The sequence below is a fragment of the Gobius niger genome (assembly GCF_951799975.1).
Source record: "Gobius niger genome assembly, chromosome: 8".
Classification (NCBI taxonomy): Eukaryota; Metazoa; Chordata; class Actinopteri; order Gobiiformes; family Gobiidae; genus Gobius; species Gobius niger.
This window is the reverse complement of record NC_136859.1, coordinates 30,986,938-31,011,408: the sequence shown is the minus strand read 5'-3', so window position 1 is coordinate 31,011,408 and position 24,471 is coordinate 30,986,938. Positions and strand designations below refer to the sequence as shown.

Genomic DNA, 24,471 nt, shown 5'->3' with positions numbered 1-24,471 from the left:
GTGAGTGAAGCTGCTGCACGGGCACCTTTTACACGCCGCCTCGAAAAGGAGAGAGATACAGACTCACATGTGTGTAGAGATGGAAACAGGGTCTCCCAAGACTATGGTTGGATTTTTGGTCAAGATTCTTAAAGACTGTCACAGTTTATGAGAAACATTTACCAATTATTTTGCAAAGAGCTGCATTGTATTAAACATCTCCAATCATGCAAAGAGCCGCACTCTGATTGGCCAAGAGCCGTTCGCCACCCCTGCACTACTATATCTGTTAAGAGCGATCACAATGCTCTGAACACCTAACCTGTAGGTCCTTCCCAAAACGATGACTTTACAATAAGATGCAAATTGTAAATCCTTAATATTGATAATAATGAACAGAGGACAGTATTGCACTGCAGTATTACAGGTAAAACGTGGCCTGCTATTCTCAGTAAAACGTATTCTACAACAAACAAACAATGACCTCACCGTGTTTTTGTGCAGCTCCCCAGGTGCAAGTGTGAGCTATACCTGCTGCTCGTGTTAGTGTGTGAAGCAGTGAAAGCTCTGTCCATGAAGATAATGGCACCTTCTAAGCCTGTACAGCCCTAATCCTAATCACCTTAAGTACATCCTACTCGCAGACTGCCCTCTGAGCACAAGCACGCTTTATCAATAGATACACATTCATCGAGACCTCAGACATAATCAATATTGTTCTGACCATAAAAAGTCAGATAAAAATCACAATGTTAAAGTCAAATACAGATTGTGCGTAGTGGCCTTTGAGGGCCCTACATATCTCCATCAAATGTTCCTGACTGCAAAAGAGGCGGTGGTAATCTTTTCCCCATATTTACTTTATTTATAACAAGCAGCCAGCAGGGGTCATCCTTCTTATGTTTAGCAAAAGCTCTATCATTGTGCTCCAGATATTTCCACTAAGCTTTTCCTTCTCAAAGGTGCACTGTAAAAAGTTGCATAGAGCACCTTTTAAGGCATTCATTTACTTGAAAAGGGAAGTAAATTGGGAAGTTGAGCAATGAACCAATTCTTTATTGCAATAATGGACAGACCTGAAGCAAAAATGGAGTGTGCGACAAAGTAATACTAAGCACCACTTATTTGAGTAACCAAAATGATCTGAGTAAAAAAAAGAAGAAAAAAAAAACATGTTGATGTGCATGAACACACTGTAGTAGAAGTTCAATGCCCTCATTGTAACAGGAAGTGAACTATATTACCGATTTAGTACGAAGTTGATAACTTCCTGTTTTCACAATGAGCTTCTGCTGTCCCCTCAAATCGTATGTAGCCACAGCTGCACCGGGGCAGACAAATAAAAGCGTGGCTACACCAATCTCATCCAAGCACATGGTGTTAAAGGGTACATGGTGTGATAAAAACCAATAAATAACTAACAGCAAAAGTATAGAACAATTATTTATTATTATTACTGTTGAAAATGGGAAAGAAACACTTTGTACAAGTGGCTCTCCAGCCAGCAAAGTAATGAGAGAGGACAAATGTCCATAAAACATGAAATTTGAATTTTTTTTACATTCATGAAAATTCCCAAAACATATTAACAGCACAACACCGCTTCATACAAATTGCAGCCTGACTCAAAAGCCGATAGATTTTATTTTTACACATTATAAGGCTGTGGATGAACAAAACATGTTATTCATTTAAGTTTAATTCCTTTTTGCAAACGTTTTGCAACAACTTCTTTATCCAAATAACCCTCATGTTGCCCAAAAGGCAAAACAATTATATCTTAACCTAGTTTTTTCACCTGTAAAAAATCCCAAAACAAAAGCAATTTTACAGTCTAATCCGATGAATCTTCATTTGTCAGTTGTTCTCTGTCCATAGTGATTGTTCTTCGTCTGCGACGTCATGCTCACACGTCGCAGTGTCCTGTTTCTCCTCCCCCTCCTCCACCTCCACCTCCACCTCCACCTCTCTCTCCTCTGCCTCCTCTCTTTTGATTTCGGCGTATTCGCTCTCGGTGTTCTCCCGTGTGACGTCCTCTGCTGCTCTCTGCCTCTTCAGGGCAGAGAAGTCAATGTCCGAGTACTCCACTTCAGGGTTACCGGCTGTTTCTCCAGCCTCCTCTGCTCCTCCATGAGTTTGGGTCCATTCATCGTGTTGCCCACGCTGCAAAACAAACAAACAAACAAACAAACAAACAAAAAACAATCAAGGAACAACTTATTTTTCAGAAACACAAAAACAAATGCTTGGAGCCTAAAGCACAAGGGGGCAGGCTCCAGAAGTTCCTTGTAGTAATGGACTTACCACCAGGGCTGGCCCTAGGTATAGGCGACCCAGGCGGCCGCCTAGCGCCATCTGCTGGACAGGGCGCCTAACTGTGCTTTAATTTTTGAACCCAATACTCCCGCCATCTACAACATCGCCGATTTTAGGACAAAACATTGGAACATAAAGTGATAGAGATTTCAAGCTTTGAAATGAGCCCTGTTTGGCTCGTCTACGCCTCCGGGGAGCCTTAAGATCACATTGAAAATATGTAAATTTACTTCAGAAGTGGAGGTTCCTCCTCCAATAGAACTGTTGTGCGTTTCATGATGCACATGTTCTTCTTCTCCTTTTTTTATGAATAGATAATCATTATATCCTTTGTGATCCTTTGTGAAGCACTTTGTGATTTTATCTGTGAGAGGTGCTATATAAATAAAGTTTCTTCTTCTGCTATAAAATATGACAATGATAATCATAATAAAATAAAAGTACAACGAGCCTTTTCCATATCCTAAAAACTATAGCATGCTATTTGGATCAAGAAACATGCAGAAATATGAATTAAATAATACTACTAATAATAAATAATAATATTTTTTTAAAATCACATTTCTTTTCTCCTGCTTACCACTGAAACATTTTGACCTCACTTTAATTCATTGAACACAGGCTTGTCATTCTTACCTCAAAAATAAATAAATAAAGGAAAATGAATTATTTTGCTCTATTCTAAATTTTGAGCTCCAAAAACGCAGCCAAATCGCTAGCATGAACAGTCTTCAGTTAGCCTGCACTCACCGCTATGGGAGAAGCCACCCGGACTTAGTCCATGGCTATTACAGTCTATGGCAAAATGAAGACATTTGGTTAATGTTGCATCTGTTTGGACAAACCAGGCGAAAGGGAGTGAAGAGTGAGGAGAGACATTGAGCAAATTGTCAGAGCTGAGACTCGAACCCATGACACTGAGGTGTTGTGCAGAAACCTCCACAAGACGACAACTTGTGTTGTTTTATGTGAGATTTTACATTTGATTAACACAAATAACGTATAATGTTTTTTTATTTAATACAGATCAGTAAAGCGGAGACATTTAAAAAAAAGTTTAAAAAGATACTTATGAAGGGCATTACTGTACAAAACAAAGTTTAAAGTAATGCTTGTTTCTGTTTAAATTGTGTATGTGTGTATTGAAGACACTGTACAATTTAAATTTCTATGATGTAACTGTAAATCCTACTTGTAAATAATAATGTCAGCTCAACCTACTTTGTTTACATATGGACTAGTTTGTGTTTGTGTTTTATGTGAAAGAACAGTTATTGCTGAGGTAAAAACTAATGGTGATCCGTGATAAAGATAAATAAAGCCCCACACGTTTCTGTCGAGGTGCACGTTATATAATGATTGTTGAATAATCTTGTAATGATCCTAAAATATCCGTGTTTGCATTGCTGTAAGTTTACTTTGGTCATGTCTTTAGCTTTGACCCGTAGGCTTTGAGATGTTAGCTACCACGTTACGTAGTTTGTGTCTTATCCAAGTCTGCACATGTCTGCACGACACCAAGCAGCAGATTGACCCTCTACAGCCGCCATAGTTTGGTCGCGTGCACTGTTTGTAAAAAACTAGTCGATGACCGTTCATCACTGACCTGTGTTAGTGGTCGGGCGCTCACCATCTCCAGAGTTTCTGACGCACTTGCAGAACTCTTTCTTCTTCCCCTGACAAGAGACAATAAAAGAGAGTAACATCAGTTGATCTAGACTTTTTGTTTGTGTATTTGTTGGTCTTAAAACAAGTGAAGTCCTACGCACCTGCAGCATAGTGTGAGACTCCAGACCAGCGCAGTCAGAACCACTCCGATCCCGAAAGCGACCATGACCTCTGGCTTCTGGACGTTTCTCAATATGATCTGCAACACGTCTGAAAACATCTGGAATAGTGACGTGCACTGAAGTAGAGTGCATACAGAGGAAGTGCGCCTCACCCTTACCCTCAGTGTCATTCATGCTTCCCCTGGCACCGGTCGTCTCAGTGAGATTGTAGCTCACAGATGTCGATTCTATATGGTCACACAACAACATGCCATATGAATGCAAAATGTTGATTATACCAAAGCCTAGGTTCATTTTAATCTCTGGGTTTTAACAAGGCTTGGTATGGAGGACCGTGGCTGCCAAAACTATAAATATATACATAAATAAATAAATAAATAAATAAATTTTAAAAAGATAAAATTTGCAAAGAAATGCGTGCAATTATGAGAATAAGTGCATTTATTTCTGTATTTATTTATTTATATATTTATTTATTTCTGTATTTCTGTATTTATATATTTATTTATTTATTTTTATATTTATTTATACATTTATTTCTGTATTTCTCTATTTATTTCTCTATTTCTGTATTTATTTTTGTATTTATTTATTTATTTATATATTTATTTATTTCTCTATTTATTTATTTATTTCTCTATTTATTTATTTATTTTTGTATGTATTTATTTATTTCTCTATTTATTTATTTATTTCTCTATTTATTTTTTTATTTATGCATTTATTTATTTATTTCTGTATTTATTTATTTATTTCTCTATTTATTTATTTATTTCTCTATTTATTTATTTATTTCTCTATTTATTTATTTATTTCTGTATTTATTTCTGTATTTATTTCTGTATTTATTTCTGTATTTCTCTTAATGAGATGCAAATCATGGGGTGGGTCGGGATGCCTCTGCTGTCAGCTCATTGGTCAATCTTTTTCCTTGCTCCAGAGCTTGTCCAGCATAGACGGCCATGTTGAGATCACTGTGTTCTCGCTATAGCCATGTCAGAACGAAAAAAAAAAAAAAGCATTCTTCCATATGCAGCAATTGCATTGTGTGTGTGTTTTTTAAACAAATAGGCTAAGTAAATTATCCTTTGCTCTGGGTCGCTGAACAGCCTCCATTTTGGAGTGGTGAACGGTTGCATGTTGGACCTCAAGCATATCTAGTTGGGGACTGCTGTGCTATGTTCTAATGAGCTGAGAAGACTGGCAGACAGGAGAATCTGTAGTGTTGACTATATTATTTTCCGTTTGGATCAGTTACGTAAAGTCCCGTCGCCAGACGTCAGTCTTAAGGCGGCATTAGTACTACTATAAAGAACATATTTTTCGGTATTCGCGTAGCCCTGGCGCACACTGATCATTACATTAAACATAATCAACAGCAAATATGACCAGACCAACTACAGCTGTAACATCAGTCCTCGTGGCGTAAACGTCAGTAGGCCTACATGCGTTTCTCCGAGCTGAGCCTCCTCATCAACACATCCTTCTACTCAAACTTGAACTTATGAGTGAGGTCCTTTTCAAAAGCAGCTGAATGAGCTGGGCCTTGCGTCTGTGCAGAATACTGCGCCGATGCAACGAAAACACGTTTCCGAGCGTGGAAAACGACCGGACTCTGGGGCTGTAGAACGAGCGCCTGCACCCCCACACTCCCCTCCACACTCCCCTCCACACTCCCCCCACACACACCCCCACACTCGCGCCACCGTTTGTACCATGAATATGGCTCGGTCAGTGCTGTGGCCGCGTCCACTTTTCAGTCTCTCTCAGCCTTCACTGAAAGCTCCAGTGTCTGAGTGTAAAACGCACACTTCGAACGCGGGGACTTTTCGGCGGACTTCAGCGCTTTGTAGTAAAACACACACGAGCACCTGTCACTGCCTTTGCCTCTCACGAGCATCGTGGACTCTCGGGGCGGAGGATGATCGTTGATGCCCCTCTATCATATCACCTATATTTTATTTTGTGCCCAGACAACACGGGAGCCGTGCGCAATTGCGCACGAGCGCAGCTTGGAAGGAACCGTGCCAGAGAAAGGGAGAGAGGGATGAAATGCCGCCTCCGTGCTAGAGGAGGAAATAGTTAGGCTACTTGTTGTGGAGTTTGGGCTGGTCTAATCGGGCAGAAAGCGCGAAAGTAACACTGTGCAATTGAGTGATCTTTGCCCAATTTGTAGTGGTTTGTTGTGGGCACACGCATCTTGACAGCATGGCGCTTCTCAGCGCACGCCTGTAATGTACATGTACGCATTTTGCGCGAGAGCTCGTCGCGTGCGGTGTATTAAACCGATTGAAAGCGCAAAGTAACACTTCGCACATGAGTGATACGTATCTTGGCCCGGTTTGTCGTGGTTATCCGGCCATCCTGCATGTTTTCTAGTGGTTATACCCGTCGCTATGGGCTGGCCATACGGGGCCATGCCCGCCCCCCCGACACAGATGTGGTGTAGTAGACTACGTGATACGCAGACATACGCCGTATAACCACGAGAAGGCCTGCAGAACTGCTGTATAACCACTACAAATTGGGCAAAGATCACTCATTTGCACAGTGTTACTTTCGCGCTTTCTGCCCGATTAGACCAGCCCAAACTCCACAAGTAACCTAACTATTTCCTCCTCACGGAGAGAGAGGACCGGCGGCATTTAATGCATGTAGGCCTACTGACGTTTCCGCCACGAGGACTGATGTTACAGCTGTAGTTGGTCTGGTCATATTTGCTGTTGATTATGTTTAATGTAATGATCAGTGTGCGCCAGGGCTACGCGAATACCGAAAAATATGTTCTTTATAGTAGTACTAATGCCGCCTTAAGACTGACGTCTGGCGACGGGACTTTACGTAACTGATCCAAACGGAAAATAATATAGTCAACACTACAGATTCTCCTGTCCGCCAGTCTTCTCAGCTCATTAGAACATAGCACAGCAGTCCCCAACTAGATATGCTTGAGGTCCAACATGCAACCGTTCACCACTCCAAAATGGAGGCTGTTCAGCGACCCAGAGCAAAGGATAATTTACTTATTTGTTTAAAAAACACACACACAATGCAATTGCTGCATATGGAAGAATGCTTTTTTTTTTTTTTTCGTTCTGACATGGCTATAGCGAGAACACAGTGATCTCAACATGGCCGTCTATGCTGGACAAGCTCTGGAGCAAGGAAAAAGATTGACCAATGAGCTGACAGCAGAGGCATCCCGACCCACCCCATGATTTGCATCTCATTAAGAGAAATACAGAAATAAATACAGAAATAAATACAGAAATAAATAAATAAATACAGAAATAAATAAATAAATAGAGAAATAAATAAATAAATAGAGAAATAAATAAATAAATACAGAAATAAATAAATAAATGCATAAATAAAAAAATAAATAGAGAAATAAATAAATAAATAGAGAAATAAATAAATACATACAAAAATAAATAAATAAATAGAGAAATAAATAAATAAATAGAGAAATAAATAAATATATAAATAAATAAATAAATACAAAAATAAATACAGAAATAGAGAAATAAATAGAGAAATACAGAAATAAATGTATAAATAAATACAAAAATAAATAAATATGTAAATAAATAAATAAATACAGAAATAAATAAATATATAAATAAATAAATACAGAAATAAATGCACTTATTCTCATAATTGCACGCATTTCTTTGCAAATGTTATCTTTTTTAAATTTATTTATTTATTTATTTATTTATGTATATATTTATAGTTTTGGCAGCCACGGTCCTCCATACTTGGGGTGTGCGGTCTCCTGTTCTATCTCTGCCATAATTCAAATATTTCAAGCAAGTTTGTGTGTCCAGACCTGTTGTTCTCATCCCGGCCGTACTGTTTGTTACATGCGCAGTTGCATTTTCAGCGCTGGTCGCAGGTTTCGTAGGTGTGGGTTCAGATGTTTCCGCTGAAAATAAACAAAAATAGTGTAAAGCAATGCCATTTTCATTTAATTTCACTGTTAAGGATTTGATTATATTTACACTACCGCTCGAAAGTTTGGGGTCACTGAGAAAAGTACTGCTTTTTTCAATGGGGATAACATTATATTAATCAGAAATACTGTCTAATCCAAGGGTCGGCAACGTTAGGCCCGGGGGCCAATTTCGGCTCTCCAGCACAGAACCTCTGGCCCCCAAAATGATTTGGAGAAATATTATTATGCCAATAAGAGATCAAATTCCTGTTAAAGTAGTCTAAAAATGCTAGAAATAGTGTCAGTATTTTAAAAATGCCCTGTCAGAACATCCCGCTTGGTCATATATGATGTCACACAGTGATTCTCTGGTGGGTCGGGACCCAAAAGTGGGTCATGGAACCAATTTTTTGTGGGTCCCGAGTCTATAGGGAACTTTTATTCAGTATTTTCCATCTGAAACTGCATGGAAGCACTAACTGTGTCTGTTATAATGAATGTTATCAAGTTGTTTTGATCATAATTCTTAAGCTACCGCTTGTTCAACAAACACTTGTGTGGAAAATTTAGGTCCTCGGCTTGTCATCCGAGGGTAATGGTGGGTACCACCTGAGAACCACTCATGTATAACCTTGACATTTGCTGAAAATAGTTCTTTACTTTAGGCTACAATGTTGAGGTTCGGCCCTGGGGGTTTTGGGAATGATGAAAATCGGCCCTAAACGACGCAAACTTGCCGACCCCTGGTCTAGACATTGTTAATGTTGTGAATATACAGGAAACGGGTGATTTTTAATGGAATACCTACATAGGTGTGCAGAGGCGGTACATTGTGTTAGGTAGTCGTGCTAGAGGGTAATGGATGATTCGAAAACCCTTGTGCAATTGTGCTAGCACTGCTGAAAACTGATGCATTGATTAGAGAAGCTTTAGAACTGGCCCGGGTGACCCCAAACTTTTGACCGATAATAGTAACAATCATAATGGAATTAAACTAGGCCTTTCCATGTCTAAAGTGTGTCCAAAAGGATTGGTGTCATAGGCAACGATCCACTGGGTGCTGTGGGGCTCAAGCACCCACTCAGACCTTTGGGCACCCAGGTGAATCTGCCATAATTACAAAATGATTCAATATATAACCTGTAAAACACTACAATGGAAACATTCCATTATAGTAGATGCGGCGGCTGGAGTGCAATGTTAGGCTCATTTAGCTCGATGAGGACGAGTTTGTGAGACCTGAGGGCCAGAATGTTCTTAGATAAATGACAGGATTGAGGAACTCCGTACTCCTTTTTAACCTCTTAACCACCACACACTTCCCCCCGTTCGGCTTTACCCAAATCTAAAAGCTTCTATAGGCCAGTGTTAACGCCTCATTTGAAAACCTACAAAACTGATCTCAACTTTTTGATCACATTTCTACGGCCTTTTTGTCGCTGTTTCGATTGTATTAAAGAGACTAGATGCAAGTTAGTCATTGTTATGCTCACTACTGCCACCTCAGGTCTTACGCAACTGCAGTCTCTACATTAAGCTCATGCATGAAGGCACTTCAGACCCGAATGAACAACTTTCCGAGTGACAGTGCAGGATTTTAGAGGCACTAGGACATGGCTAGAACATGTAGGGGGAGGAAAATACTTAATTTTAACATTTCTAAACTCCGTATAGTCTCTTTAATGCAGGGGTAGGCAAGTTTGTGTCATGGAGGGCCGATTTTCATCATTTCCTAAACGCCAAGGGCCGAAACTTGCAATTGTTGCCCAAAGTAAAGCACCTTTTTTCTACAAATATAAGTTTTGCATATATTATATGACCTAGTGCGGTGTTTTGCTGGGAAATGTGAAAATATTGACAGTATTTTTCACATTTTAGAGTCCTTTTCATGTATTGGGTCTCGATTTATGAATAAATGTTTCTTCAAAATTCTCTTAGGGGCCAAGGGTTTTATGCTGGAGGGCCGAATTTGGCCCCCGGGCCTGACGTTGCCTACCCCTGACGTTGCCTACCCCTGCTTTAATGGTTGAATCCCTCACTGCACAACCGCACTTTTTTTCCCTTCAGAAAACAAAACAAAGCAAAGAAACAGAAGCAAATGGAGCAAGTACATTCTAAACAGTTGATTCTTCATAGGGATGAGTTTATGAGCAGGTTTCACAACTTAGGTGCAACACTGTGTCACAATGATGACAACAACACGTACACACTTTTTCACAAATGTCTCTTTTTACACAACTGACGAAACATTCCACAATAGCACTTTGTAGAATTGCTGTATGATGACCATATCATCTATTCGAGCAACTTAAACTTCAAGTTCACATTCTTTATCTGACAACGATGTAATAAAAAGACGTTCCAATACCTTTACGTCCATTGGTTTGTGTCGATGTGAGGAGCAAGACGAGGTGAAGAAAGGTCCAAACTCGCCGCATCTTCACGCCGATGTACGCCCTGCCGGATTCCTCGGACTCTCGTTCAGATCTGCACAGCTGCTCCTCACAGGAAATCCCCTCGATGAAGATGCAAACAACGTGGCTCCGACGGTTCACGGCGCACATTTACATGCATAGTTTCTCATCATAAATAATGTGTGCTGTTCAAAGCCAGAAAACAAAACAAAAAACAACCTCGTCGCTGTGGTTCTGATTCTTCCATCGGCCGTCCGTCAAGGTCTTACGTCAAAGTCCGTCCATGCCTATGTCAACTGTGAGAAGGGAACTGGGTTTGAAAACGATGTGCTTTCTCACATACCCCGCGCACACTCGGATGGCTGACCTGTGCGGACAGTTTTGAAACTATTCTTAGCAAAAGGGGAAGTCGTATATTGTTTCTGTATCTGCAGTTCTCCGCACAAAGACAATACTGTAGAGCACACACTGTTGATGCCACAGATATTCAAGTTATTGACAGGATTCAGACACTTTTACCCAAACCTAAAAGCTTCTGGACCGGAGCTTGTACAGCCTATAGGCCGGTGTGAAGCCTTATTTGAAAGCTAAGACCTCCAAAACTGATGGTAACTTTTTTGCAGCGTTTTCGTGGTGTCTGTCGTGGCTTTCCTGTTGCTTTTTCGTCACTCTTTAGTTTGCCTTTTAATAGATCGGTTTTTGTCTTTTGTTTTTGGGTGGGGGGGGGGGTTGTTTTCATCACTCTCTGATCGTGCGTCTCTGCCCCTCTCTTACCACTTTTCAGCTTTTGGATTTGGGTAAACTGAACAAAATGTGCTCGGTTCATGTGGGGATGAAGGGGGTCAATTGAAACCGAGGCGTAAAATCCAACCTGGAAGGCAATTTTCGGCGTCTTCCCTCTTCCAGCCAATGATTGTGTCTGCGAGGGCCACACCTTTATCGCAGCCAATCGTCGTCCCCCCCACCCCAGCTGTCCTGCGTTAAAGCCTCTGGCATTCATGGCTCGTCCACTTCCCAACTGTGCTGCAACCCACCTCAACCCCTTCACTAGTGTTGTTTTAGGCAGCCCTTTTAGTTTTAGTCCGAAACCATCAAATTATAGCCTCTAAGCACTAACACTAGCAACTAACTCCTGAACCTTTCATGGGGTCAACTGTTAGACCTCTATGCAGTTAGTGAGCTCGAGCTTCAGCAGCATTTGCCCAATTCGACCGTCCTTACCCAGGGAAAGGGGAAGTGACATCACCCACAGCTTCCTTCTTCTTTTAAGTTATTGGTGGAGTGCAGGCCAAACAAAAGTGCATGTCGCCCCCTACTGTACAGCGCCTAACAACAACATAGTGTCCAAACAAAGACATTTAAGGAGAAAAAGAGATGATCCTTCACATTTCCCTTTAGTGTTATTTTATCTCAACAGCTGTTTCTACTAAATGAAAGCAAAAGCACAAACTGTCTTCGTTTAATCCGTTTACTTTAACAGACTGACATGTGACTGAGCTGTGGGGACGACAACATGGATTTTGTCACTTTTATAAAGTTTGGCTTGTGTAGAATCTTATTTTTTATTATTTTTGTTATTAAATGTGCACCTGTCAATCAACAGTGGTTGCGCATGAATCAACCACTCAAGGGTGGGGTCGAGGGATCCTCATCGCTGGTAAGGGACCACAAGAGGTCCCTATGCTAAAGTGGCTATGATAGTTAGCATTGAGGCTCCTGTTCCTGGGGGGCGACAGTGGCACAGATGGTAGAGAGGGTCGTCACATGATCGGAAGGTCGGGGGTTCGAATCCCACCTCCTGAAAGTGCACATTGTCGTTGTGTCCTTGAGCAAGACACTTCACCCACATTGCCCCCAGTGTCTGCGTACATTGGTGTGTGAATGAGAGTATGAATGGGTGAGTGGATCCTTGCTGTAGGTTGAAAAGCGCTATATAAGTTGAGACCATTTACCATTTTCCTAACTCCTTCCTAACTGACAGACCAATTCGGACGCTTCTTGTCATGGCGGACGCTGACGCACATCCGGTCTGGCGTAAGACCTCTTACCAATTTACTGGTTTCGGACGGGGCCTGAGTCTTTTGGATAAGAATGCTTTTAGTTTTAGACACATTTTAGTTATTTCCATATGTGATAATTTTGATCACATTGTAGTTTCTTTTTATATGTGATAGTTTTAATCACATTTTAGTCAGATGAAAACTCAAAGGGTTTGCGTCATGTTTTAGTCAGTCAACACTAATGAAAGATCACTTGTTGACGGACTGAAAATGGGAAGTTTCGCTTGTCTCTCTTTACAACAAGAACAACAAAAAAGGAACTGGCGAGAAGTTTATTTATCGACACCTTTGGTTATGGTGTTGCGGAACACTGAGACAAAAACAAACAACGGGCTGTGAACTCAAAAAACATTCACACGAGGAGGGGCTCTGTTTCCCATGCAGTCACAGGTCATTTCTTGCACAGATCGAAGACAGTCATAGATTTTCGCCCCTCTCACTCTGATCAACAGCGTGGTCCTGTTTCTCTACTTATTTTTTTCACGTTGGGGCAGAGGAAGCAGAAGTGGGGCATGTTTTTTTTCTTGCTTAAGCCGTTCTGCTGGGACATAGAGTAGCTGTGTGTTAGCCATGAGCAGGGGCGGACTAGCCATATGTCCATTCTGGAAGAGCACAGAGGGGCCACTGGCTCTAGGGCCACCGGTCCCGCCTCAACCGAGCTTTACCCAAATCTAAAAGCTAAAAAGAAAAGCATCAACATAGCGAGAAAAAGAGGATGAAAACAAAACAAAAATGAAAAAAAAAAAAAAAAAAATATGACAAAAATGACGTGACAAAAAGGTTCCATCACTTTTGTAGGTCTTTCAAATGGGGCGCTATATTGTTGCTCTCCGGTCGAGAAGCTTTTAGATTTGGGTAAAGCCCAGTATAAAAAAAACATGAATCTAAAAGGAATTCCGTGGAGTATGGTGTGCCACAAGGTTCAGTTTTGGGACCGTTATTATTTATTATTTATATTAATGATTTTGCTTCTGTTTCTATGACCACCTTTCCCGTTCTTTTTGCTGATGATGCCGATCAAAAAAATAATAATAAAAAGTCGAAAATGCACTCGGTTAAGGCGGGGGGCTAGAGGTTAAAATATGTATTTGTGGAAGTGTCACAATTACGCTAATTTGGGCCAGGCTGGTCAGAGTCCAGGGCTGTTTTTCAGTCCCAGTCCGCCCCTGGCCATGAGCAGGTCAGTTTAAAAAAAAAAAAATTACAGAATAAATATACAGTAAATTACAATTGTATCTTTAGAAAAAATCTTTAAAAATATATTCAAATTTGAAACACCAAACTATAATATCAGTAGCATCAGTCCGATCAACAGCAGTGAGCAAATGCAGTCCAAACGCTCTTCACTCATTGGCCAGTATTTCCTTCACATTTGAGTAAAGAGCCTCTTCTTCTTCTTCTTCTTTTTCTTCTTCTTCTTCTTCTTCTTTTTCTTCCTCTTCTTCTTCTTCTTGTTTCGTGTCCTCCATCATGGCCGCCTCCTCTGGCCTTTCTTCTTCTTCTTCTTCCTCTTCTTCTTGCACCCCTTCATTTTGCTGCCGCTGTTCGATGGCCTCTCGCTTGATTTCCGCGTACTCCGTCTTCGTGTCTTCTCCGCTCGCTCCGTCTCTCGGGCTGTTCCGCACCATCGCCGAGAAGTTGATGTTGGCGTAGAGCAACTCCCCGGGCTCGGCGTCGGCGACTCCGACAGTGTGGCCGTTGAGCTGTAGATTTAAAGGAGGGCATGTGTTTCAATTTCATTTGATTGAACAAAATAGGGTTGTGTTACCTCCCGCCTTAACCGAGTACATTATCTCCAGTTCGGCTTTACCCAAATCTTAAAGCTTCTGGAATCAAGCCAGGTCAGTGTAATTTTGAAAGCTAAGACCTACAAAATGGATCTTTGTCCACATGTAGTTGACGTGTTGTCCCTTTTTTGTGGCTTTTTTGTTTGTCCTTTTGTGGCTCTGTTGTTGCGGTTTTATCTCATTTTTGTGCAAGTCTTTGGGGAGCTTATCTGTTGCTCTTTAGTGGCTTTTTTCATCGCTTTTTTTCGTCGCCTTTTTGTGGCTGTTCTGTTGCTTTTTTTGCGCTTTAATCTTCGTTTACGTCTCGTTTTAGATTTGAGTAATAAACAAACTGGAGAAAATGTGCTCAGTTCAGGTGGGGTTAAAGCAGAACTACTTGTAAGTAACTCTTGCCCCTAGAGGCCATAAGCGCCACTGCAGGTGTCGTAGCATGTTGCATTTTTTTACTCATTAATTGTCCGTGAGAGTAAACACTACGCTGACAGAAAAGACAAAGGGAGAGAGGGATATTATACATCCAATTACACAATGGAGACATTTATTTTCACTCAAACGTGGCTGTAAATACTGTTTAAGTGGTGCTAGCCCACAGTTAGCTTTGCCCGTTAGCCTGTTAGCTTCTTCATCGTGATTCCATTAGTGTGTATTGGACCTTTAGGTCGGAACAGGGAAAGCTGCAAGTGTGGTTTTCTGGCCAGAGACACCGGGGGGAGATGAAAGACCCCCCATCATATCATTTACACTTGTATTACCCCCAGAGGGACTACGGAAAGGATTTATTAAGGTAAACAAGTTACTGCTAAGTACTAAAGTACTGCTTTAACAGGTCAAAAAATAAAATAAACTATTGCCCAAGGGTTCTGTATCACTTTCAACAATCTTGCAAATCCCTCCCATATTATCTCAGTCGTAGCATTAGAGGAATAGTTCACCGTTTTTCCATACTGAAATATGTTCTTACCTGAGCTTAGACGAGCTGCGTACTTGTGCGTGCCCTCAGTCACGCATAAAGACCAAAAATGTTGTTAGCATTTAGCCTCTCCCAATGTATTCCTATAGCTCCAAACGGGGGTGAAGTTAGAAGCGACCACGCTCTTCCACGGGCACAGAGACCAGACAGGTGCGTATCAACTTGTCTAAGCTCAGGTAAGAACATATCTCAGAATGGAAGAACGGTGTGCCCTCAGTGAAACCTATTTTCAGCCCATAGACAAATGTATCAGCAGAAGTTCTCCCTCTCTGAGCCTTCCTTCTCTTCTTTCTCTGCTGTGACCGGCTCCAGAAAACACACTGTTGGGGCATCTGAACTTATATTTGCTGATAGTTTTATGGTTTGCTTGATGAAGGAACAGATGCCTGTGCCTGTGGTCTCCCCTGATCGCTGGCTGTGTTGGCACATGTTTCATTTAAGGCTCTTCTTCATCGCTGTCAGTGAATAGGGGGACGTTTTTTATCAACCGCATTAATAAAACAGCGACACAAATACTGTTAAATGCCATTCACAGTGGCCTCAGTGTGGGGACACAGTGGCGTAGCAAGGGTACCAAGGGGCCCAAAGCAAGACTGTCTGTAGGGGGCCCTCTGGTGGCGGCTCTGTGTACTGAGCACTGGGAGAAAGGACACTACGTGAGCAGGAGTTGGTCACCTGACGACTGCCATTATGCAGTTCTCTGCATAAGTTTCCCTCAGAGCAGAACGCTGAGGTTCTTTAGGTGATAATGAGTGTCACAATAAACTGGTTTCACTATTAGAAATATGATCTGGTGGAGACATGAGTAAATGTCTGTTCACTGCTCAATAGAACATAACATTATAGGGAACCATGACTCACTAAAGCATGCAGCAGGAGGGGGAACAACAGACATGATGTAACTATAGTCCTAAAGTCAGTAGGAATACTGTGTTCATCCAGCATTTGACACAAGCAAATTAAAAATGGGCCAATTCATTGGGGCCCCAGGCAGCTGCCTGCCTTGCCTAATGGCAAGCTACGCCACAGATATGTCCACAGATCTCCACAGAGATGTCAGAGTCTGCTCAAAGTATCATTAACTACTGTTGTTATAGACATACAGGCCACAATACAGAGAGAGAGGCAGGACAGCTCTCTTTTTTAATGTCCAAGGCGGACTCACCTCGAGATAAAGTGTGAGAGCGTTTGTACAGGACGCAGTGAGAGGTCAAGAAGGTTAGAATGACAATTACCTCTGGTTCCTCTTCACTGTTCACCATTTCCAAGGTCTGACTCATATCACATTCTTTGACGTAACTTTTCGGCTTCCTTCTGAAAATGCAAGACACATAAAATGAACGCTCATGCAAGAGAGACAGATAAATAGATAGAGGAAGCGATGGTTAATACTAAACCTGTGGCATTTGATGATCACGCAGCATAAAACAGCCGCAACTACAAATCCAGCCAAAAAAGCAACAATGACTTCCAGCCTGGAGACGACCCGCAAGATCTTCTCAGGTGTCACTGCAAAACATTACGATCACTTATTGTTGTGAAAAAACGTTTTGCTCATTCAGTTTTTACTCCGTGAGGGCTCATACCGATTGGTTCTCCCACGCCGCTGATGATGGAGGGGGTGAATCTCTCCTGGACCTGCCCCGCCCTGTTGCTGCTGACACACTGGACTCCCGTTCTGTTGTGCCCGCTCGCTCTGAGGACCAGGCTGCTGTTGACCGTGTCTCCGGTCACCGCGGTAACAAGCGTGTACTCGGAGCGGTGCTGCAGCAGGGGCCATGTGACCGCGGGGACAGGAGAGGCCCGACTGATGCAGGAACAGCTCAGGACGGCCCCGTCATACACACACCCGGAGGAGCTCAGGATCAGGGGCCTCGCTGGGAACAACAACAGCAGCAGCAAGTATCTGACATTAGAGGAGGAAGTGTGAGGAAAGAGAGGCTGAGGCGGCTGATGGTTCTGCTGCTGGAAATGGGGAATACAACAGTTTGTCTGATTCTTCTCGTTTTTGCAGAGCTGAACTCCCTTATTCAAATTGCTTCAATTGCTTTGTAGCCGTGTTTTTGTTTCTTTTCCGGTTCGTTTTGGTCACATTTTTTTGCCGCTTTCTTGGCTATGGTCTACAAACATAAATATATATATAATTGAATTTTTTGGCGAAAGACACACACTAAGTGACACCCAATCGTGAAGTGAAATGAAATTTATACATGATTTAGAACTTTTTTTTAAAAATAAATAAACTGAAAAGTGGGGTTTGCAAAAGTATCTATACCCCCTGAGTAAATACTTTGTGGAACTGCCTTTAGCTGCAGTTACAGCTGTAAGTCTGTTGAGGTTTGTCTCTACCAGTCCTGCACATCTTGAGACTGGATGGGTAAGAAAAAATGTTTTTTACCCATTCTTCTTTGCAAAACAGCTCAAGCTCAGTTAGATTAGAGCGCTTGCGAACCGCAGTTTTCAGGTCTTTCCACAGATCCTTGATTGGATTTAGGTCTGGACTTTGACTTGGCCTTTCTAACACATGGTTTGTTTGTTTGTTTGTTTGTATACTTTATTGTTTAACCCATCATTCGATGCCGCTGGGGCAACCCGTAAGGAGCAGTGGTCGACGGCCGTGCCCGGGGACCCATCTCCATGATGTGGAGCCAGGCTGATGGTCAGAATCACCTGGCTGGAGGATTCACCTATTGCACATGTAGGTGTAGGGGAAACCGGAGTACCCGGAGGAAAGCTACGCAGACACGGGGTGAACATGCAAGCTCCACACAGAAAGGCCCCGTCCTGGTGGGAATTGAACCCGGGACCTTCTGGCTGTGAAGTGAAGGCACTAACCGCTGCGCTACCGTGCCGCCCATGATTGTCGTAGTCTTGCCTCCGCCCCAGTTACAACTACTGTTTTGCAGACTCCAACATGTTTTTGTCGGAGATTGCCCTGTATTTGTCCCCATCCATCCTCCCATCAACTACCAAACATCTTCCCTGTCCCTGCTGAAGAAAAGCACCCCCAGAACATGATGCTACCACCACCATGTTTGACAGTGGGGATGGTGTTTTCAGCTCGGCATTTAGGTCAAAAAGTTCCGTTTTGCTCTCATCTGACCAAAGCACCTGCTGGATCCCCACATGTTCCTTCTGGCAAACAGCAAACGGGACTTCTTATGGTTTTCTTTCAAAAAAGCCACTCTTCCATAAAGGCCAGATTTGTGCAGTGCACGACTAATAGTTGTTCCTTGTACAGTTTCCCCCACCTGAGCTGTGTCTCTCTGCAGTTCATCCAGGGTCATCATAGGCCTCTTGGTAACATCTCTGGTCAGTGTGGTCCTTGTTTGGTCAGTAAGTTTAGGAGGACGGCCGGGTCTTGGTAGGTTTGCAGTGATGTCAGACTCTTTCTATTCCTGGATGGTGTATTTAAAGGAATAGGCCACCGTTTTTACACACTGAGATATGTTCTTACCTTAGCTTTGACGAGTTTGACTAGGATTACTGCGCAGTAATCTTCACTTTACTGTGCGGATGCCAAATTACTTCTGGTATTATTACGCCTTACAATATAGTTCCCCCTTTTATCCGCTTAGAAAATCCACATTGTTTAATTTTGTGTAATTATACTTTGTAGTGGAACACTTCACGTAACAATATTTAAATAGGGAAAACGTGGAAGAGCTTGGTAGCTTCTATCTTGACCTGTTTTGGAGCTATAGAGGAGAGAGGGAGAGGCTAAATGCTAACGCCGTCTGTGCTGTGTTTACATGACTGAAGGCACGGGTGAAGATCAGACAGGTCCTAAAGAACTCGTCAAAGCTAAGGTAAGAACATATCTCAGTATGTAAAAACGGTGGCCTATTCCTTTAACTGTACTTTGAGAGATGTTCAAAGCTTTGGAAATCTTTTTATAACCGATAATAACACAGCTTGATACGTCTCAATAACTTGATCCCGGACCTGTCTGGTGTGTTCTTGGACTTCATGATGCTTCTACTCCCCAATAGTCTCTAACAGACCTCTGAGACCATCACAGAGCAGCTGTGTTTGAACTGACATTAGATTACACACAGGGAAACTCTATTTAGTCATGGGGTCAACATGTCATCATTCAGAAATCACCAGGCACTTGGTTTAACTTAAAGGAAAGCAGGTAGATACTTATGCACACCCCACTTTTCAGATTTTATTCCTAAAAAAAATTCATGTATAAATTTCGTTTCACTTGTCACGTGTCCCATAGTGGGTGTCTTTCGCATAAAATTTCCACTACAGTAAATATATTGATATTTGTGGTCCATAGTGTGGCAAAATGTCAAATAGTTAAAGGGGTACGGATACTTTTTCAACCCACTGTAACTGAGTAAATGAGTCATTAGTGAAACAGTTGGAATCGAAGAAGAAACACAGGAGTGTAACTAACTGATACTAAAGTATGAACATAGACCTACTTACAAAACACCGTCACGTTCACAGATGTGCACACGGTCCTGAGTTCATGTTCCACAGTGCACTCGTATCGCCCTGCATCCTCCAGAGTCACAGTGGAGATGAACAGACTGACTGATCCAGGGTCAGTTTGGGTAGAGTTCCAGTAGGTTCCAGCTCCTCCTCTCAGTGTGATGTTGGACGGAGGGAAACTGTCCACTGAGCAGCTCAGATTCAGAGAACCCCCCTCGTCTACACTTGTCTCTCCAGTTATTACAGGCTCTCTCAGGTCTGTAAGGGACATCAAACACTTCAGTCATTCAGTTAATCTTGTTCAGTTTTCTCCTCAGCTTTAAACATCTGAATTAAAGTGAGCTGAATATTGTACTTTGAAAGTGACAATCATTCATTAATAGATAAACTTCTGTCTAATTCTACCTAAACAGCACCACAGCTCTGACAATGTGGAGGATTTGTTGAGTTCACTCACATATGACGGAGATGTTGACGTCTCTGGTCTGAGAGCTGTTCAGGTGGAGGCCTTCACACATGTACTGTCCAGACTGAGCCTGGGTCACGTTGTGGATGAGCAGTGAAGCTGATCCCAGGTCAGTTTGGTTGGACCTCTCAGTGGTTTCTGACACATTCAGACGAGTGTTGTTTGGTCCAAACCACATGAGGCGCGATGGAGGGAAACTGTCTACACTGCAGGTCACATTCAGAGAGTCTCCCTCCTTCACAACTGTGTCCCCACTCACTTCCAGGGCCTTCACGTCTGAAAGAAGCACAGAGTTTAGACTAGAGCAAATGTGAGGGGACAGCATAGAACTCTTCTATCTGTGAGGCGTCTGTCGGTCTGTCTGACTCACATGTGACGTTGATCCTGACAGAGTCCTGTGTGGAGCTGGAGCTGTGGTTATATGACACTGTGCAGCTGAGCTCTGCTCCATGAAGCTCGGCTGAAGCCGTCAGCTCCAGAGTGGAGCTGTGTCTGTGACTGACAGGCGTCAGGCGGTCAGTGGTTGCCGTGGTAACATTGGGAGGGGCGTGTCCTGCTCCTCTCCAGGTCCATGTGAACGTGGGCTCAGATCCAGAGCAGAGTCCAGGAGCGGTGCAGGTGAGAGCGGCGCGCTGTCCCTCTGTCAGAGCAGGAGTCTGCACTGTGGGCTTCTGCTGCAGAGCTACAGGCCACAGAGGATCATGGGTAATGCACTTTAAGGCATTCACGTGATGGAGGAGGTTACACTGTACTGACCTTTAACAGAGACTGTGGCTCTGTTGAATGTAAATCCAAATCCCTCAGAGCGACTATTGAGTCTTAAATAGTATGTCCCAGAGTCAGAGAGCTGCAGGTCGTTGATGATGATGCTGCAGTTTCTCCGACTCAGATCTGGCTCCAACAGAGAAACTCGTCCTGAAAAACTCGACTGAATCTTGTTTTTGTTTCTGGAGTGAAATATTATATCAGAGTCACTACAGCTGCCACCAGGCTCACATTTGAACCAGACCAGACTGTAGAGATAAAAGTCTGATGGAATATTCCAGGAGCAGTGTATGACGGCGCACAGTCCAGCCTCTGCTGTTACCACGTCTTTATTAAGTGTGACACAAAAGCCTTTGAAACACAGAGGAAATCCTAACTCTGAGTCATCTGTAGAAAAAGACAAATGTTTAACATAATGTTTTTATCATTCATTTCTCTCTGAAACATTTTGTCGTCAGGGATTTGAGGGTTATTAATTCCTGGTACAGCTGTAGTTCTAAGGTTCGACACATAAACACACTCAAACTTACCGGCTTCAGCGTAAGAAGGCAGGAGGATTATCCAGATCAACATGAACATCGTGATGGGGGATATTTTGAAGATCTCAGTGACCTTAAATAGAGAAAACATAAAGGAAGTTACGATGAGGAAGCCGAGCAAAAGGAAACAACACTTCTCACTCCACATTTGTGATTGGTGTTGCATGAGTGTGCTTTCCCCAGTTGCAAAACGAACAGTGAAGACATCGAAGACATTTTTTATTTTCGCACACATTTAGAATCAATTACAATTTGAGAGTAAGCTTAAGTTTTTGTTACATTTTTGTTGAATTTTTGTAATTTTTTTGTTGCGTTTTTGTTGAATTTATGTTGAATTTTTGTTGAGTTTTTGTTACATTTTTGTCACTTTTTGGTTGAGTTTTTGTTACATTTTTGTTGAATTTTTGTCACTTTTTGGTTGAGCTTTTTGTCACTTTTTGTTGATTTTTTGTAATTTTTTTGTTGAATTTATGTTGAATTTTTGTCACATTTTTGTTGAGTTTTTGTTGAATTTTTGTGGAGTTTTTGTTACATTTTTGTTACATTTTTGTTGAATTTTTGTCACATTTTGGTTAAGTTTTTGTTGAGTTTTTGTTGAATTTATGTTGAATGTTTGTCACATTTTTGTTGAGTTTTTGTTGAATTTTTGTTGAGTTTTTGTCACATTTTTGTTCAATTTTTGTCACATTTTTGTTGAGTTTTCAATTATTTGTTCAATCATTTTTTGTTGTGTTTTTATCCTCACGGAGATGGTAGAAAACAAGCCTGTAAGTTCAAACCATTGATCACCAAAGGCTTAATAGACACATGAGTCCGAGTTTACAATATACTTAGGGAGGACATAACAGATTTTGTTCCACCAATAGAAATGAATCCGGTATAGAGGATTTTTACAAGGCAAATATGACTTTGTCTGTGGTTCCAGATATTATTCATAATTACAACATATCCTTTACAAGATAAAAGTAGCTTGTGGTTTACATTTTTTGTTCTAAAGCTGAATTATATTTAATCTCTATGGCAGAACAACTGTACACATAACACCACAGTCACCAGGGAACCTTTACAATCAGCTATAGAAGGCAGTTTTTTTTTTTGTCCACAGACAGAATGAGAGTGCGTTCAGTGAATTAAAATGGAGATTACAAAAACAGGGAGGCGCTGGTCGGGTTTTAGGGACGGGAGGAGGCCCTCAAAAGCTCACAAAAGTCACACGGGGAAACAACCTTCACATTATTGTTGTATATTCTTCGCTGTGCCTCATGTAGGTGATCAAATACAAAAAGAGACATTACTTACGTTGCGTTGATGTCGGTCTAAATCTGTGTTCTGCACTCACTCCGAACAGACTGTGGCTTTTGCTTTGGTCTAATTGTGCAACATCTGTTACAGGAAGTTTCATCAAAACGCACAAAACGGAATTCACAGAGAAATCGCTGACTTTTTGTTTGAAATCCTGTATTTGCCGGTCCACTTTTCCCTTTTGAACAGGTCTAAGTGATCTACAAGCACCGGCACGGACAAACGAAAGGCCCTGGTGTTATGTTTACAAACAAGAGTCTACTTTTCCATTGTTTTGGCTCGTTCCTAGCTTTCCTAATGCACCCCTGATCCCTTCAAAGCACTTTCACGACTTTCAGGGAGCAATAAAGTTTTACAGAGCCTTTAATATGAGTGGAAATGTTTAATCACAATGTAAAACAATAAAAATAATCAATATATTAAAGGGACTATACCTGATTTTGAACCCTTTTAGTCCAGATGTGACGAAATGGGTATTTTTTCCCGTCACGACCGTCCTTCGGGGTTATAGTCACATGTTAACTATTTGGGTTGGCCACACACAACAAATCATAATACGACAAACTTCACGCATCAGGCTGATTTTTTTTCCACCAATGACTACTTTTAAAACATACTTTTATGGGGCAAAAATAACTTTACCCTACTAAAAGAAAAAAAGGTATATCTCCTTTAATAATATACAAATATAAAATGAAAAACCAAGTCGATATGTTTTGCACAGTTACATCATAATCATGAACATGGAGAAATTGCTATACGGTAGGCAACGTCAGGGCCAGGGGCCAAATCCGGCCCTCCAGCACAGAACCTCTGGCCCCCAATATGATTTTGAGAAAAATTATTATTGAAAATCTTGTTCAATAAAAACAAGTGTGGTAAATACAATATTTTATAAGATATATGACAAAATGACAGTTTTACTTGGGTCGCAGCTTGTCATTAAGGTAATGGCGGGTCTCGCAGCCGGACCACTTTAGAACCACTGATGTAAAACATTGGCATTTACAGAAAATGGTTCTTTACATTAGGCTACAATGGTGAGGTTTGGCCCTTGGTGTTTTGGCAATGATGAAAGTCGGCCCTCCGTGACACAAACTTGCCAACCCCTGTAATATAGTGAGATCTGAAGCTTCGTTTAATTGGCTCTTTGACACCACCGTCTGGACAAGGTGGGTAGTACAAGCAACCGCCTCACCCTCAACACCAACCCAGAGCCAAATGTCACCATTTATTGGATTAAGAAAACATATCGTGGACTAAGAACAATTTTGAAATTAAGCTTTACACAATATGGACAAAATCATTCAAAACTGATGGTTCGACCTTAAATGTATTTTCCTTCATATTATCGTCAGAAATATATATATTTTTGTATCAGTTTTGTCTGGTATATTGCTTAGGATGTTCTCAAGTCTCTTTTTTTATGTTTCAAATGTTCCAAATATTCATATCACTACTTTTTGCTTATTCTTGAGTATGATTGATTGATTGATTGATTGATTGATTGACTTGATTTTTACATTAACATGTGCAGCTCTTATGTCATTTTAACATGCATTCATAACATTTTACCATGCTTTCATATATACATAATACTGCACATAAACTCGAAACGGAATGGGAGGAAGTAAACTTATAAATTCCCACCCCGTAAGTAAATACACTGTCTGATCAAAAACAGTTGCCACACACTTGGT

General features: G+C 41.6%; 2 protein-coding genes across 2 annotated transcripts; both read right to left on the bottom strand.

The window, feature by feature from the left end:
• Positions 1–1,709: 1,709 nt before the first annotated feature.
• LOC306966415 (uncharacterized protein) lies at positions 1,710–7,972 on the bottom strand. The gene is made up of 5 exons (XM_079561177.1): positions 7,918–7,972; positions 4,238–4,312; positions 4,065–4,173; positions 3,902–3,971; positions 1,710–2,142 (listed from the first exon to the last, which is right to left on the bottom strand). The coding sequence occupies exons 1-5, from the start codon at positions 7,928–7,930 to the stop codon at positions 1,837–1,839; spliced, it is 573 nt and encodes a 190-aa protein (XP_079417303.1). The 5' UTR covers positions 7,931–7,972; the 3' UTR covers positions 1,710–1,836.
• A 5,699-nt stretch (positions 7,973–13,671) lies between these two features.
• On the bottom strand, positions 13,672–22,815 carry LOC306967015 (sialic acid-binding Ig-like lectin 16). Its single transcript, XM_079561893.1, has 10 exons — positions 22,769–22,815; positions 21,461–21,542; positions 20,922–21,317; positions 20,536–20,847; positions 20,157–20,441; positions 19,694–19,957; positions 16,840–17,130; positions 16,651–16,762; positions 16,489–16,567; positions 13,672–14,199 (listed from the first exon to the last, which is right to left on the bottom strand). The coding sequence occupies exons 2-10, from the start codon at positions 21,507–21,509 to the stop codon at positions 13,840–13,842; spliced, it is 2,148 nt and encodes a 715-aa protein (XP_079418019.1). The 5' UTR covers positions 21,510–21,542; positions 22,769–22,815; the 3' UTR covers positions 13,672–13,839.
• Between the last annotated feature and the right edge of the window lie 1,656 nt (positions 22,816–24,471).